This window comes from Bombyx mori, chromosome 16 (assembly GCF_030269925.1).
Source record: "Bombyx mori chromosome 16, ASM3026992v2".
NCBI classification, from domain to species: Eukaryota; Metazoa; Arthropoda; class Insecta; order Lepidoptera; family Bombycidae; genus Bombyx; species Bombyx mori.
In genome coordinates, this window is record NC_085122.1 from 9,441,679 (window position 1) to 9,459,466 (window position 17,788).

The 17,788-nt window shown below is 39.0% G+C and overlaps 1 protein-coding gene across 1 annotated transcript; it reads left to right on the plus strand.

Moving 5' to 3' along the window:
- Positions 1 to 3,991: 3,991 nt before the first annotated feature.
- On the plus strand, positions 3,992 to 17,441 carry LOC101742890 (neo-calmodulin). The gene is made up of 8 exons (XM_004927574.5): positions 3,992 to 5,251; positions 6,558 to 6,678; positions 7,700 to 7,803; positions 10,718 to 10,857; positions 13,453 to 13,596; positions 14,306 to 14,515; positions 15,599 to 15,655; positions 15,952 to 17,441. Exons 2-8 carry the CDS (start codon positions 6,676 to 6,678, stop codon positions 16,059 to 16,061), a joined length of 768 nt encoding a protein of 255 aa, XP_004927631.1. The 5' UTR covers positions 3,992 to 5,251; positions 6,558 to 6,675; the 3' UTR covers positions 16,062 to 17,441.
- Positions 17,442 to 17,788: the final 347 nt, after the last annotated feature.

Below are 17,788 nucleotides of genomic sequence, written 5' to 3' on the forward strand. Positions count from 1 at the left end.
TCAAACCCGTCAATAAAGTACAATATAAATGACGAAGAGGCCGCAGTCCAATTAGATTGTCCCATCCAACTCGTTTAATGTCAACACCAAGCTATAAAGGATGCTCTTCATGATGCTAATGATATACGCAGATGGAAGGGCATCAGTAAAGAGAAATTAATCTCTTTTCGGGGAAATCATGACCCTTAGTAATGAGGAAGATGACGCGAGGAAAAAGAGGACTCACAAAAGTCATGGTTTTAAAGATCTTTACAAAAACAAATTTTATTACTTAGATGGGTGGACGAGCTCAGTCCACCTGGTGTTAAGTGGTTACTGGAGCCCATCGACATCTACAACGTAAATGCGCCACCCAACTTGTGATTTATGTTCTAAGGTCTCAGTATAGTTACAACAGCCGCCCCACCCTTCAAACCGAAACGCGCTACTGCTTCACGGCAGATATGGGCGGGGTGGTGGTACCCGTGCGGATTCACAAGGGTTCTTACCACCAGTAATTACGCAAATTATAATTTTGCGGGTTTGATTTTTACTACACCGTGTTATTCCTTCACCGTGGAAGTCAATCGTGAACATTGGTCAAGTACGTATTTCATTAGAAAAATTGGTACCCACCAATACATAAATACATTTATCAATATTAAATCAATACATTTATTAAAGTGAGGACGTTCCGTTAGACGATAAGAAAATACTATTATTTTATAAATGCTGCGGCCTGTGTTCGTACTGATGTTCCTTCTTAAAATTAAGTAATTATGAATCCTACTCAAACAGCATAATGTTTTATTTAGTACTAGCTGACCCGGCAGACTTTGTAGCGCCTCAATCGATAAATAAAAGACCTAAACTTTTGTATAAAATAAACTTAAAACAAACACAAGGAATCCGTCCGACGGGGGACACATCAAAGGAAAAACAAAATTGTTATTTTTATTTAATTCCGAGCATTTTCATATTTATCTACCTTTTAAACCTTCTCTGGACTTCCACAAATAATTCAAGACCAAAATTAGCCAAATCGGTCCAGCCGTTCTCGAGTTTTAGCGAGACTAACGAACAGCAATTCATTTTTATATAGGTATATAGATAGATGGCAAAAGATAAGAACATTTTTACAAATATGTCTCAAGCTGGTGGCAGCGATCAGGAACAAAGAATTTACGGTTATGCTCCGAATTAATGATGTCATGATGCCATCTGGCCCCTAATCGAATGCAAATGTTAGATAACTGAAGGCCAGAGAACATTTGTCGGTCCTCAATAAGATCATATTGAACTTGTCACGCAATATTCCACCGCAGTATTTCTGAAACAGGGACATTATTTCTCATTGCGTTAACAAGCGAACGTGCTCACGGTCCACCTATTAATAAGTGGTTACCGGATTCGAGAGATGTAACAACGTGAATGCCGCCACTTGTCTTGAGACTTGAGTTCTGAATTGTAAATTAATTACGCAAACGGGGACAATGTGCGGGCTTTGCTGCTGAGGCGTCGGCTAAAACGAAGCATGCCAAGTACGATGCTCTGAAATCTAGATACCTGTTTGTTCCAGTGGCAGTGGAAACGACGGGTGTGTGGAGTTCGAAGGCCAATAAAATTTATTGCCGCGATTGGCCACCGCCTCAGAGAGCGAGGCCACGATCCTCGGTCTGGGGCGTACCTGGTCCAGAGACTATCCATTGCCATACAGCGTGGCAATGCTGCTAGCGTAATGGGTACTTTCGGGCCGGGTGCGATCCAGAGTGGCTTGTTTGGGTAGCCGATGCCTATGCGCGCATTGCTGTTAGCGTGGACCTATACTTAAGACGACGCCTGTAGCTGAAAGTAAGTATTGTGCTTTTTGACGAAGCATGTTGCTGATAATTCTATTTCTATAATCTGACGAAGCGTATTACGGATAATAAATATGTTTAAAAAAAGTGTTAAGTCATTATTGCGAAAAATAAAGATAATATTACGCAAACTACATACAACTCTGTCAAGAAAGTATCGGGAACAGATCAATAAAACATAAAACGTTAGTTGCTCATCTAAATTTATTTGATATCTTTTATAGTATGCTCCTTCAGAAATAATACACTTACGCCAATCAATAATCCAATCATCGAAACATTTTTTAAAAGCTTTTTTGGGATTTGAGTTCCGTCCTCGTCACCAGTAACAATGCGTTTCGGGAACTTAGGTCGGAATTGACTCATTCTAGCATGTCCTCAGCGACTCTTATGCGATTAAGTTATTTGAGAAAATTCAAATGTTTTGGGACTAGCCAAGCGGAAACATATTTCACGCCAATTTTCGATTACTTAAAATGGTACTAATAAAATAATGATGGTATGAAAGTTCAGTAGCTTCTCTCTCGAATTCGAATGAGAATTTTCAGTCACTATTTCCATCAATTTGCGATGCTAACTTCAGTTGATGGCGACCAGAGAAGGACCTCTTGCGAGTCCGCACGGGTAGGTACCACCACCCCGCCTATTTCTGCCGTGAAGCAGTAATGCGTTTCGGTTTGAAGGGTGGGGCATCCGTTGTAACTATACTGATACCTTAGAACTTATATCCAGGCTCCAGTAATCACTTAACACCTGGTGGGCTGTGAGCTCATCCACCCATCTAAGCAATAAAAAAATAAAATTCTAATAACGATTAAGTCGATTTTTTTTCTGTTTGAGCTTTCAGTCGAATATCCGAACCGTCTGTTTAAAAAAGCGTGTGTTTCTATCCAAGGAATACGCTTCATCCAGGTAATAACCGGAGAATACGTTAATATGGATAAAAGGAAATGCGGTTCCTCTTAATAGAGTATGTTCTTCTATTATCCGCTCAAATAACCTTTTTCTCACGGCCTGTACAAAGCGGCGCCGTATCCTTTGTTCGATATAGTATTCAAAGAAGTTTCTTTAGCATTCATATAAAGAGAGAATAGTTCTGAATTTTCCATATAGAAAACCGGAGGGGTGCACGCAATATGAATCACGAAAATTCAATGTCATTCAGGTATGTAACACTCGCCCCGGCTGGCTGACCTGTATGTATATATATATATTATTTAGATAGTCCGTAGATTCAGATAGAACACACTGTATTTAATTCGGTTAAAACGCTGTTCTACTGTTGCGACGCGTTTCAGTAAAATACTTATGGCTACTAGTAAAATATAATGCATAAGGTTCTAGAAGCTGAAGCCGAAATTGGTAGTCTTATCAGTTTACTCAGCAACTAGAAATATCGGTCATCGAAGCTTTCCACGAGAGAAATATATTAAGGAGAGTCACGCTCTTCTTCTTTTTTTTTCCTACCTATGCTGATAGCCTTGAGAGGCTATTTCAGCTTCATCCTAACGTGTAGGTGAGTACACGGGGCTCAAAGCGGAGTGGTGCTAACACTGGCCCTAGCAAGAGCAGTGCTTCGCAGAATCTACCACGGGATTGGAAATGCGACCCACTGAGAAGATTCGGCGAGAAACTCAGTGGAAAACTCTGTGTCTCTGGGTTAATTCGCTCGTCGAGCCTTTCATCGCAAGCGACGCGTTCGACGAGGACGGTGACCGGTTCTTGTGGTACCTATAAGCACCGTTAATGGAACGGGAGGATCCGTAATGTCATATTAACGCTCTTCAACAATGAGACAAGGATTAAGAAAATTTTATGAGTTAGAATATATAGGTACCTATACCTATTCGCTACTACCTATTCATTTGCTAAGAAGCAGTGATGCATTCTTAGCAGATGAATGGTTATTGATTTTAGCATTTAGCCTTATATATTAGAGACCGGACTGCGCTCGGCATACAATGTGAAAAAAGGAATTGAGAAACCGGAGATTCGATACTAGACAAGCGTCAATTTGTTACGATGTAGGCATGCAGTTTAGTAGCGCATGCGGCTTCTACATCGCTTGATATGGTCAGTCGTACATAGCCCACCCGACACGTCAGACACTTGTGACAATATACGGAGTAAAACCGGAACTAATGGGCAGTTAACGCCCTTTACATCGCATAAGAAACCGTACAGTGGTGACCCCGAGGACTCGAACTTTATACCGTGCGTTTTTGTGTGTTGTGCAAGTGTTTTTTGGACTTGGACCGGTACGACCTGCACCATGGCGCAGGCCGACACAGATGCTACTGACAAACAAACCATGGCTCCGGAAGCTGCTCTCCAACTGGCAAGCATCACCGTATTAACACGCATACTAGAGTTTTGGACGGACCAACCACGCCTTTGGTTCATCCAGATTGAGGCCATCCTGTGCCCGCAGAAGCTGGGCGACGAGCAAAAATACAATTTGGTAATCATGAAATTAAGCAAGGATGCCATCGCCCAAATTACTGATTTTTTGACCAAACCACCGGACAAAAATACGTATAAAGCTCTGAAGGAGAAATAACTTCAAGTTTTTGAAGAGTCAAAGGCCCGGATACTATACAAGCTGATTGGTGAGGTGGAGCTTGGTGACCAGTGCCTATTCCAGCTGCTGACGAAGATGGCTGACCTGGCGCGAGGGAAGATGAGCGAAGACACTCTGTCTTTGCTGTGGAAAAGGCATCTCCCGATGTCGGTACGCGCATTCCTCACCGTATCTGAGACCAGTGACTTGGCGCAGCTCGCCAAACTCGCCGACAAAGTACTGGAAAACATCCAGCCTTCCCATATCTCAGAGGTTGGTGCCACAGTAAAGGGTGAGTCTACTACATCTATTTTGGCGGAGATGGCGAAAATAATTTCGCAACTCGACAACTTGACCGTTTCTACTTTGGGACCCAGACGTAACTTCAAACGTAACAACGGGAGGTTCCGGGAAAGGTCACCCCGGCCGGGTGCATAAGAAACCGTACAACGACAAGCATGGTAAGCCGATAGCTCTGTAGGTATAAGACAAATGGAAGATCTTCCACCGAGCGGATGATATTACTCGGTAGACCGACGGTCCGAATGGTGTTATTTGGAACTTGTATATATGCGAGCTTATCTTGAAAATGTCGTAAGCGAGATTCGGGCATCTGTCAAATATCTTGTATTCTGTGATGATTACCACCAGAGTTTCTTTTAATTACTCAGAGCTGTAGTGGAAGTGGTCCTTAGCTCCAGCGAGTCTCGTGCAACGCAGGCGCGCCACGCCGCCTAGCCCAGCAATGGCCAGCATCCTTCATTCCGCTCCCGACCTCCTACCGGATCGCACACCTACGAACTTCATCTCTGACACCTAGCTGCCTCTTGCAGGTTTCCTTCAAACTGAAAGGGTGAGTCCTTGAAGATTTGTTGTAGATACTATATACTCGGAATTAAATAAATTACTTTCAATCAAACAATTGTTTGCCAAGTTAAAGACTACAATAAACAATGGTAGAAATTGGATGTGGTTAATATAAATCTTTGAAGGATATTTTACTTTTGCACTGGACTGAGCTTATTAATTACGTATAATTAGCATAATTTTATTAAATGGTGTTTTTTTTTAAACCTTTCTTTATTTGATCATTACTTAAAAATAAACATGAAATATTTCATGAATACTATGCAAATTCTATTAAACACTTACTACTTTTTCTATATATTGGTAAATATAATATATTTTAGTTTCTAAATAATTCACTAAGCAAATACCATTCCAACTTTCTGTCGTCGAATTATTGATGTTTGAGTTTTAGTTTTCAACATTATGTTACACTTATCAGTATGTGGCCATCGGACTCCATAGACATCGAAGTGTCAATCGAATCGTGTTTTTTTTTCTTTCCTACCTAAGCTGATAGCCTTGAGAGGCTATATCAGCGTCGCCTTAACTAATACGTGAGCTCACGGGGCTCAAACCTGATGACATTGCTAACACGAACCCTACAAGAGCCGTGCTTCGCAGAATCTACCACCGGATCGGAAACGCGACCCACTGAGAAGATCCGGCGAGAAACTCAGTGGGCTGTGTCTAAGAGTAGAATCGTGTAATGACTGGCCCACCCATCAAATATATAGGAACGCATGACTGCTTCTTTACAGACGTCAGCATATAATGCAGAAAATTGCTCACTTACACATGCAATTGTCTTGTAATATTGAAAAAAATCCTTTTGCTAATTATTGAATCGTTGATCTGTATTAGAAATTGCATCTGTGACTTTCAAAGTCCACGTAAATAGAATAAAAATTTTAAACAGTGAAAGAAAAATTCATTTCAAAGTGAATTAAAGATAAATTATTGGTTTTCGTAATCCTGGTGTGAATTCGTGTAGCTGTATAAAAACAAATAAAACGAAGGAATTAGTATCTGTCTGCACATAATATTTGCATTACCGATTTTTTGTATATATCACTCTTACCACAAAATTTGTCTTAAATAGAATAAATGCAATGCAGTAACGTACAACATTGATTGATTTAATGTTTCCTCTGAGCTGAATTCAAAACAAAAAAAACTCGCCAGATGCGCAGATCTCTAACATTTGGCGATGACTACTCAGTGTGAAATATTGAGATAAACATTGTAGACGCAAAATTGGATGGTTTTCAGACATGTTTTATATAAAAACTTCGGTTTATTTGTTCCCACAGAACGATCGGCGGGCGTGTGAACGCCTGCTGTGAGACGACGACTCAAACAAGTAAAATATTCTCCGCGGTGAACAACTTCTTCGCTGATTCGCCTCTGGTGAATCACATCAAGGGCATCATGGTAAGATTGACAAAATAGTAAACAAACTAACACCCAACTCTTAATATAACTTTTCAACACTAAAACATGCATAGCCTGCATCTTTTTCAGTCTATGAACAATCTTCTCGTATTTTCTGGGTCATACTAGGATATTCGCGAACTGTACTCGATTTTAATACTGTCCTGATCACGGACGACTAATAACAAACTTAAAATGAAGCTGTAACCGTCATTTTATATTTAGATCATCATCGTCCATTTGCAAGTGGTTATTATTTAAATCAATAAATATTCAAATAAAATAAAAAAACTGACATTAATATTCGTTAATGTGCTGTCTTGTTGATTTTTGATGGAAGTCATTGCGTTTCTAAGCAGGGTTGTTATAACTAGTAGGTAATAATGTCAACTAGTGGTCCCGCAGTAGTCGAAATTCGACTATAATTAATTGGAATTGTAAGTTTGTACACTATTATGATTGTATTTTATACTTCTATAATCACAAATTTCGCCAAGACTACACTATAAAAAATATTAATAAAGACAAACAATATTTAATCTATTCTCAATTTGACCACAGACGTCAAGAACAAAAGTTTGACAATAAACAGTATGCATGCGTGTGTGCGTTAAATACATGGTATGTAGTGTGTGTAATGTTTTCTTTATTGATTTAATGTATCTTTTACGCATTATTTAAAAAAAATATTAGCATTGTGCACTTCTTCTCTATATTCTCTATAAGTGTGGAAAATTTCATACTCCTCCATCCGCGCAATTTTCCTAAAAAGGGATATAAAGTTTTTGCTTCACGTATTAATATATGTCAATAAATTAGCCTAATTATTTTTGGATTGGTTACATACGAATACTGCTTGCTTTTTATTTAATTCAAATGTAGGTAGGCGGCGGCTTAGTTGTGCCGCAAGAAACGCATTGCCGTTCTATGTTGAGGGTATGACGTGTGGCCTAATACCCAGAATCTGGTCAAAAGGAAAAGTTTTTTAAATTTCGATATAATTTACCAATATGTTTAATAGACCCGACAAACAAGCAATAGTGGCAGAGAGCCAGGGCCTCCTGACGAATCTTCCCGACCGGCAAGTAAAGAGCCCCCAACCCTGGCGGTCAGCCCTTCGGGCAGGTAAGTCCACCGGTATGATATGTATCACAGATTCAACTCATCCGTTACGGCTCACGGACTTGAAACATCAAGTCAGTCTCCTAACCTCGTAACCTCACAGTTCGACCAACCGCCACTCATAGCGCAAATCTTAGAGATTTAGTGAGCACTACTGTTAAATATCCGCTTCCATTGGCTCGCTAAATCCACTACCATTTACAAGCGAACCTCGACGCAAGGGCGATACAAGTTCCCAGTAAAACATTCCTTGTGCACCGATCAATGGAGTCATATTGATTGTATTGTGTGTCTCTAATGTTTCAAACCACAAGGATTATCTTCTTCGCAGTATTGTGGTACCTATCCGTGTTGTCTTACGATACACATGTGGTACCTTCAGTAATTACATAAATTGAACAATGAACGGCAATTAAATTTAATGCGCGTAATATTGACTTAATGGATAATATTCAACTTAGACCTTCAAACGTCAATGGTTTTTCTATAATAGCGGGCCGGTACCAACCTATTTCAACAAAGACACTGAATAGAAAGTCTCGCTATATTGTGTACCTATAATATGTATATATATATTTTTATTATTGTCTGCACCGTTATTGTGTGGAAGCATTACTGAGAAAAGCTTTTGCGTATTAATGAACCATTGACTTTTAGTATATAAAAACTTTTTGTTGTGATTAGAAAGCAGATATTACTTTACAAATTTTGATTTAATCATCTATACTTATTAGTTTTTATTTTTATTTTTATTGAATGCTTAGATGGGAGGACGAGCTCACAGCCCACCTGGTGTTAAGTGGTTACTAGATCCCATAGATATATACAACGTAAATTATAACGGCTGCCCCACCCTTCAAGCCGAAACGCATTACTGCTTCACGGCAAAAATAGGCAGGATGGTGGGTACCTACCCGTGCGGACTCACAAGACGTCCTACCACTAGTTTTTGTTTCCTTTTTAAAAGAGTAATGTCTTGATGTGCTGTAGAAGTCCGTCTTAGGAATTTCCATCGTCCGATATTGTTGTTTTCATCTGTGAGGCTTTTAATATCCTGCAATAATTCATCGTTGCGTCTCCGATGGTCTTTTCTTTTTCTAATTAACTTCGAAGGCGGACGAATTACGAAGGACGAACAATTAAGCCAATTTGTTTTTTTTTGCTTCTCATCAAGCTACATTTTAGTTTTTATGTTATGTTCATTTTTACCACTCGATGTTACTGTAACTATTTGTATTTAGTGAAAATTCAATAGAATATATGAAACAATTACTGGCATAGACGATAGTTTTTTCTTTTTCTTTTTTATTGCTTAGATGGGTAGACGAGCTCACAGCCCACCTGGTGTTAAGTGGTTACTGGAGCCCATAGACATCTACGACGTAAATGCGCCACCCACCTTGAGATAAGTTCTGAGGTCTCAAGTATAGTTACAACGGCTGCCCCACCCTTCAAACCGAAACGCATTACTGCTTCACGGCAGAAATAGGCAGGGCGGTGGTATACACCCGCGCGGACTCACAAGAGGTCCTACCATCAGTAATTACGCAAATTATAATTATGCGGGTTTCATTTTTATTGCACGATGTTATTATTCCTTCACCGAGGAAGTCAATCGTAAACATTTGTTGAGTACGTATTCCATTAGAAAAATTGGTAATAGCCTCACAATCTAATTATTTTTTTACTGTTTAGATAGGTGCTTTATTGTTAATTTTATGGTCACGGCCCACGTGGTGTTACGTGGTTTACCAGAGCCCACAGACATCAACATTGTAAATACCGCCACCCACCTTAAGACTTCAGCTTTAAGTCTCAGTTTTATAGTACAACGGCTACCCCTCTATTCAAAACAGAACGTATTACTGCTAAAGGCATAAACAGTGGTGGTATCTACATGTGCAAGCTCACAAGACACGCTACCACCAAGGTTCGATAGAGGAGACTTAATGTTATTATGCAGACGTCGTATACCCATATTTTACCCCATTTAAGTAGGTATTTATATTGTTCATGGACAATACCGTCTTTACCATAAGGGCACACGGGGCCCGTGCCCAGGGCCCCCATTCTCAGGGGGCCCCGAAAGACCGACAATTTCTCTCACACGTTTATTCTCAAAACATTTTTGTCGGGCACATTACACTTTTTTCACAAATCAGTAATCTGAAGGTATTTACAAGGCATATACTATGCCTTTAATAGACGATTTTGCTCAACAGACATCCCGAAAGAAACCGTTATCGAAATCGTAACCAAAAAACCAGCAGCATTCTAATATCATTAATGACATATTATATCATAATGTATTTGATTACCTATAATAAATGGTCATACTCAGTAAATTGTTATTATAATTCGCTTTTTTTACTTTCCAAAAGGCCTCGATTCTTGTTTGCCCAAGGGCCCCATCTTAGCTTAAGACGTCCCTGTTCATGGATTGTCCCAACAAATCAGAACGCATGATTGCCTTACGTCTGAAGTATGTACATGGGATGGTGGTAACAAATTTTATCGAACTTAGTGAGTTGTAAACATACAACTTCTATCAAAACAGTAAAGAGACATTACGTAACGTAAAATAAACATTTCGTCAAACGTTTTTCGATTCGATCGATTACCTCTCATTGAACCCTCGAGCGGAATCACAGGAATTTATTCAATCGAATTCTAAATACCTATTTAATTTTGTGTAGGAGATACGAAGTCTTATTTTCTTTGAAGGAAATACAATTTTAATGTTCGGAAATGTCGAAATCGATTCAAAATACGTTTATTAATTTACATTGCTTATGATTTCTGACGATTACTAAAAACAATGAGATTTTGGGTACCTACCGTAAAAAGGGGAACAACACTGCCTTCAACGGATGGACGTTCCCAATGTTCACCTATCTCATATTTCTAATGTTTACAGTCAGCAGTCGATTACATCGATCTCTCCATCGAGGTCCCAGCGCCAGGTAACATTCCTGAAGCCGGCGGCCAATACCAACCTCGATAGAAAGGCTTCCATTATCGACGAGAGCACCGGCATAACTAGGACTCAGATGAAAGGTAATTTAGCAGTATTTGTTAATAGCTTATCTATATATTAATACGTGAAGCAAAAACTTTGTATCCCTTTTTACGAAAATGGCGCGGACGGAGGAGTATGAAATTTTCCACACTTATAGAGAATATAGAGAAGTGCACAATGCTAATATTTTTTTTTATAATGCATAAAAGATACATTAAATCAATAAAGAAAACATTACACACACTACATACCATGTATTTGACGCACACACGCATGCATACTATTTATTGTCAAACTTTTGTTCTTGAAGTCTGTTGTCAAATTGAGAATAGATTAAATTTTAATATTGTTTGTCTTTATTAATTATTTTGTATAGTGTAGCCTTGGCGAAATTTGTGATTATAGAAGTATAAAATACAATCATAATAGTGTACAAACTTGCAATTCCAATTAATTATAGTCGAATTTCGACTACTGCGGGACCTCTAGTTCTGATAGATAAACAAGATAAAGTATTTTGTATTGTTACGCGCTGGGGTTCGGGATAAATAAAATTCTAACGAAATACAAATTAAAAACTGTATTCAACACTTAGAGCACTCATAGAACACTTTAAAATTGATAATTCACTTCTTCCGCCAATTCCAATTCCAATCCTTCCAATTACTGACTGCGTGCCATTTCTGCTACGCTTTTATAGCCGATACCACATCCCTAGAGTTATCGAGAATATTTCACATAAGTTGAGTATTGTGTGTTTCCGCTATCTGACAATAGATGGCGTTGTACTTCTCGAGCGTTCTAGATGCTACTAGATCCTTCGATATTCTTTCGGCTATTAAGTAAGAGTACGAGTAAGTAAGAGTACGAGATCGCTGAATAGCCGGTGCAACAGTATGTCTACCTCGATTCGACAAGTGAGCGGCGCGTGGCGACTGACATTTTGCGCACCTTTGAACGTGAGTTCTAAGGTCTCGGCTTTTGCAGGACAACGGCTGCGCCAACTTTCAAATCAAAAAGCATTACTGCTTCACGGCAGAAATAGGTAGTGTGGTGGTACCTACCCGTGCGAACTCACAATCTGTCCTACCACAATTATTCGTGAGCCACCGAATTAAAACGATAATAATTTGGGGCTTACGACAAAGGGAAGATCTTCCACCGAGCGGATGATATTGCTCGGTAGACCGACGGTCCAGTTGTTGTTGTTCGGAACTTGTATATATGCAAGCTTATCTTGAAAATGTCGTTAGCGAGATTCAGGCATCTGTCAATTATTTTGCGTTGAATGATGGCTACCCGCCACAATAACATCAACAATAATACATAACATTCAAACTAGAAATAGTATTTACAAAATTATTATTTTTTCCCGAAAAAACTCCTGATGGTTGCGCTATGCGGTTGGTAGACCAAAATTGTAACGGTCATCTATTACAAAAATGAGTGTGGACTGTATTTGCGTTGTTTAACTATGACACTTTCTCGGGCCGTGGCGGGAAGAACCAAAGGAACACAACCCGAGGGAAATTGTGAAGGAAAACGCCGTACCTGGAGACGATGGAGTCGTCCGAATCACGGCTGCTAGAAGTGCTTGAAGCCAGTTGGTGTATCTTCTATCTTGCACGACACTGTGATACACTGACACTAATGTTGTATAAGAATAAAGTCTTAGGCCATCTCAATAATTAAATCACAAAATAACTGATTTCTGTAATGCGGAGCGCGCGCTAGGTAACCGCCATATTTTTCTTCTTTTCTTTTCTGTCTGCCCGCGTCGCTCGTACTAGCCAATCCAGGGCGCGGGGGATGGGTGAGGAAGGGGAAGGGAAAAGTGTCATAGCTGCCATATTATTATAAAAACATCTATCTACAAATCTGTTATGACGCTGGCGCAACCACCTGATATAATTATTAAAAGCTAAATAATGTCTCAAACATACGTTCAATATGTTTAAATAGGTACCTAAAGTGTAAAAATATGAATTACAGCAACCAATACGCCAGTCAATGGTCGGAATTTTCTATACGCTCCATAAATCATAGTATCGCACATCGAATCCACAATGGCAACGGTCTATATATTTAGGCCTTTAATTAGCTATGCAAACACATTCAGTTGTTGATAGATATTTTTATGTTTACCATGATCACTTATGTAAACTCAAGGGTTGACAACGTCTGTCTTACGTAAGCATAACTTGGACAGTACATTGACATTGACATTGAAACAGGTCAAATGATTTATCAGATTATGAATAATTTTAATTACGATTGTCAATTGGTTATCGAATTTCATGTATTTTGTTTTATTTATTTTTTATTGCTTAGATGTGTAGACGAGCTCGTAGCCCACCTGGTGTTAAGTGGTTACTGGAACCCATAGATATCTGCAACGTAAATGCGCCACCCACCTTGAGATATAAGTTCTAAGGTTAGTTACAACCAGTCTAATAGTTTAGTTACACCGGCTGCCTCGCCCTTCAAACCGAAAGGCATTACTGCTTCCCGGCAGAAATAGGCAGGATGGTGGACCCGTGCGGACTCACAAGAGGTCCTACCACCAGTGGGAGAGCCGTACCACCGTATCTATTTGTTTGTACCGCGTACTTAAAAAAGCTGTTTATTCGTAGAGTTTCGTGAAGCTTTCCGTCTCTTCGACAAAGATGGTGACGGAACTATCACGAAGGAGGAGCTCGGGAGGGTAATGCGTAGCCTCGGACAGTTCGCACGCGTCGAGGAATTGCAAGACATGCTGCAAGAAGTCGATAGCGACGGTAAGGCACTACAAATTCAATTATATTTTTCACAAATCTACGCTATATAATAAAGCAGATACTTAAGTGCGCTTACAAAGAAGATTTAAACCGAAAATAAGTGTTTTTTTTGGAACTAAGTTCCTTATGAGACGATGCGGAGGGATATCCTACCGGGAAAAAACGTCCGTACGTAAGATTTTATTAGTAATGCACAGAGTGTACGACTTAACTTTGTAATAACGTACAAAAAATTACTTATATTATTATTTTATCATTCATTGCCACGATCTCAAAGCGTTCGTTTGCGCAAACAACCGTGAATGAAGTGTACCACAATAAGTTCGCACGTTACCGAATGACCGTGGGTTGTTGCGAAACCTCCAGTTTTATTTTCTTTATACCTCGAATAGAACTTAAAATTAATATTTTTATAATAAGGAACTCCGTTCCTATCCGGTGTCCCACGACACCACACATATTTTTTATTTGCTTAGATGGGTGTACGAACTCACAGCCCACCTGATGTGAAGTAATTGCTGGAATTCATAGACATCTACGACGTAAATATGCCACCCACCTTGAGACATAAGTTCTAAGGTCTCAAGAATAGTTACAACGGCTGCCCCACCCTTCAAACCGCAGTGCTGCAGTAATAGTACGAAATGTTTTCACGTTGTCGAAATTTTTTGACACAACTTCAGACCTTTAAGCATTTGGATTGTTTAAGGTGACGGCAACGTAAGCTTCGAAGAGTTCGTCAGCATCCTGTCCAAATCGATGTCCGGCGGAGGGGGAGGTTCAAGTTCGGCGGAACAAGAGGAGAGAGAGCTCCGTGACGCCTTCCGCGTGTTCGACAAACACAACCGCGGCTACATCTGCGCATCAGATCTGCGCGCCGTGCTGCAGTGCTTGGGCGAAGACTTGTCCGAAGAGGAAAGTGAGTGGCCATCTAATTTTTGATCTGTCAATTCTCTTACGCGCTGGGGTTCGGGATGAATAAAATTCTACCGAATTACAAGTTGACACTGTGTTAGCACTTAGAACACACAAAACACTTCACTACACTTTAAAAATTCTCAATTGGCTTCTTCCGCTTCGCTTCAGGTGATCGTTCGCCGTTTCGCTTCGAGTAGTTGCGATCACTAACTGTTGCAGAGATAGACTGCGTGCTATCTCTGCAACGCTTTTATAGCCGATACCACATCCCTAGAATTATAAAGAATATTCCACGCATTTCGAGTATTAGTAGGTTTCCGCTATCTGACGATAGATGGCGTTATACTTCTCGAGCGTTCTAGATGCTAGTAGATCCTTCGACATTTGTTCGACTATTCGGCGACAGATGGCGTTACTCTTACCGGGGTAACAATACGATTAACAATATCTTAATATATGTATTATGTTTTTATTTATTGCAACGAATACATTTAAACTGAAAGTAAAGTGTTGTGTAGGATGGGTTCGTTACTTAAAGATTATGACGCCCAATGAATCTCGGTGTTTAAATCTCGCAAGCAAGTTAACACGTGTTCACGTATTAAAAAAAATAGTAATCAAAGGTTATTTGTTGTTGAAAATAGTTTTTCAAGCAGAGAAGATAAAATAAAATGTTAATGCCCATTACGAGTATTATATACTTAATGATGTAACAACTGATATAGAACTTAAAAGACAAGGTGGGTGAAAATATTGGCGTTGTCAAGTCAATAGCGGATTACTTAAGACAAATCATTTGTCCATCTCTGCAATAAAACATTTTAAACCAAAAAAACTTTCTTGTGAGTCCGCACGGGTAGGTACAACCTCTCTGCCCATTTCTGGCGTGAATCAGTAATTCGTTTTGGTTTGAAGGGTGGGGCAGCCGTTGTATGCATGTCTCAAAGATGTGGGTGGCAGAACTTACGTTGTAAATGCATATTAGCTCCGGTAACCACTTAACACCAGGTGGTCGTGAGTTCCCTCACCCGTCTAAGCATTAAAAAAAGTCCATCTTACAAAATTCACGATTAAATTTTTTCAGTCGAAGATATGATCAAAGAAGTGGATTCCGATGGAGACGGCCGTATAGATTTCTTAGGTGAGTGGTATTTAGGATACATTACAAATACTCGTAGATAGAGCTTTAAAAGCTGTAGTGACTTCTACGATGTCATTTTACTTGAAACCTAAAAGAGTTCTAACTCAATCAATTCTTTAGACAAAACTATATAAGTATTTAGTAGCTACTGGATTTTATATTCAAAAATTTTGCAAGCGATAAAATATTAATTGCCTCACATTCAATTTATCTTTTCCCTTATAATTATATTCATTAAAATATACCATTATCATACAACGATTGCAACTTAATAACGTAAGTAATTTATATTGCAGAATTCGTGAGGGCCCTAGGTGAGCCTGAGGATGCATGCGACGATGAAGATGACGAGGACGCTACCGAGGGCACCGACATCCAGCTGCCTAGACCCGTCGCAGCTATATAAAAATAATCGCTTCAATTTTACTAACGCATCGCAATATCGCGCTTCCAAATTGTCATCGATTTTTCCCGCTTTTTTTGTAATAATTGTACGATAATTACGATTTTTAACTTAATATGCGTTTATAAAGACGGCGTCGTCTCCGGAATGGCATGCTAACGTCACATGTAAAGTTTGGGCCGGGCCTCTTCCACGTGTTGTGACATGAGGTACTTTTTGTTGAACCTACTAAACAGCCCCGTCACTGCTCCACCAAAGCGCTGGATCATAACGAAAACAGAAGCTTAAAAGGGCAAAGGTGAAAAGTTATTTGGTATATGCGACAAATCGCTCAATACCCGACATTTACCTTTGTAATTAAAGGTCAGTTTTATTTGGTATTAGTATCAACAATTCGATGTTTTTAATTGAACTTTTAACACTAAAAGTCCGACTGGCGGAGCTTTTGTGAGTTCGGTGTTCCGGGCTGTTTGCGAAGAATCGTCATAATTAGTTCAGTGCGCCGCGTAGGGCACCCGTGACCTACGAGGCAGTGAATGTATAGTGTATAATCTATGGTTACCAATGTCATGCGACAGTGGCATTTTCTTCCGGAGGCCTAATATACTATTTATTATCACGTCACATACATACCTTTTGTATTATCAATTACCATTCTATATTATGTACGCTTAATATAAAATAGACGAGATGTGTTCATTATTTAATATGTATAAATGACCTGTGTATTGTAATACTAACCACCAACAAACTTGAATTTTCATTACTTAACATTTTTAAACATTCAAATGCGGTTTATTTTCTCTACGTCATTTTTTTTTTCATGTTTCAAAAGCGAGTAAAATCTTAAATCGAGTTTGAATCTTTTAGGTAGATAGTGTTTGGAAATTTCATGATTTCAAAGTTTTTCGCAAATATTTAGATTTTTTAAATATTACCTACTAATAATATCATTCATTTCAATAATATGATTAATTACAATATTTAAACTTCTAATTACTATAACACCAATTTACTAATTAAATGTAAATATTTATTCGTAAGTATAGTAAAATTATTAATTTTCTAGATATTTTGAAAACAAAAGTGGGAATATTTTACTTTTCAGACTGACCGAAGCGTAAAACGCGCGAAGTCACCTTAAAAACCGTACCTGTGTTTTGTACGATCACTAGTTATGATATAACTTCAACATATTTATAAACATATCTTACAATTTTTCTATGTGTAACAGCTTTTACATTTTATCTTGGTAAAATTTAAATTTGTCAAATTTAAAACAATTTCATAATGCCCATAATTGTAAGTACTTTTAGCAACTTCTTAGGGCAACACTTATCTACATTGTATCTACAGGAATCTTAATAAATATGAATAAAAGTATGAAGTTTTTCTTTGCTGTTATGTATAAGCCATATACACGATCTAATCCAGGTTTTTTAGTGCTTACGTGACGAGCTCACGGCCCAACTGATGTTAAGTGGTTACCGGAGCCTAAAGACATCTACAACATAAATGCCGCCACCTACTTTGAGATATGAGTTGTAAGCTCTCAGTTTTAACAGTACAACGGCTGTCCCACCCTTCAAACCGAAACGCATTACTGCTTCACGGCAGAAATAGCCAGGGTGGCCAGGGTCACAAGACAACCTACCTTAATTTTACCCGCTAAAAATACCAACTTTAAAACTAATAAAACCTTACTTTGTCTTATGCTCGTAAGGCGAAGT

Bases quoted from the DNA above. Each gene is read 5' to 3' on its own strand.
- LOC101742890 (XM_004927574.5), top strand. The intron at 10,858-13,452 runs GTAATTTAGCAG...GTTTATTCGTAG, and splicing joins AACTAGGACTCAGATGAAAG to AGTTTCGTGAAGCTTTCCGT. The intron at 15,656-15,951 runs GTGAGTGGTATT...TTTATATTGCAG, and splicing joins CGGCCGTATAGATTTCTTAG to AATTCGTGAGGGCCCTAGGT.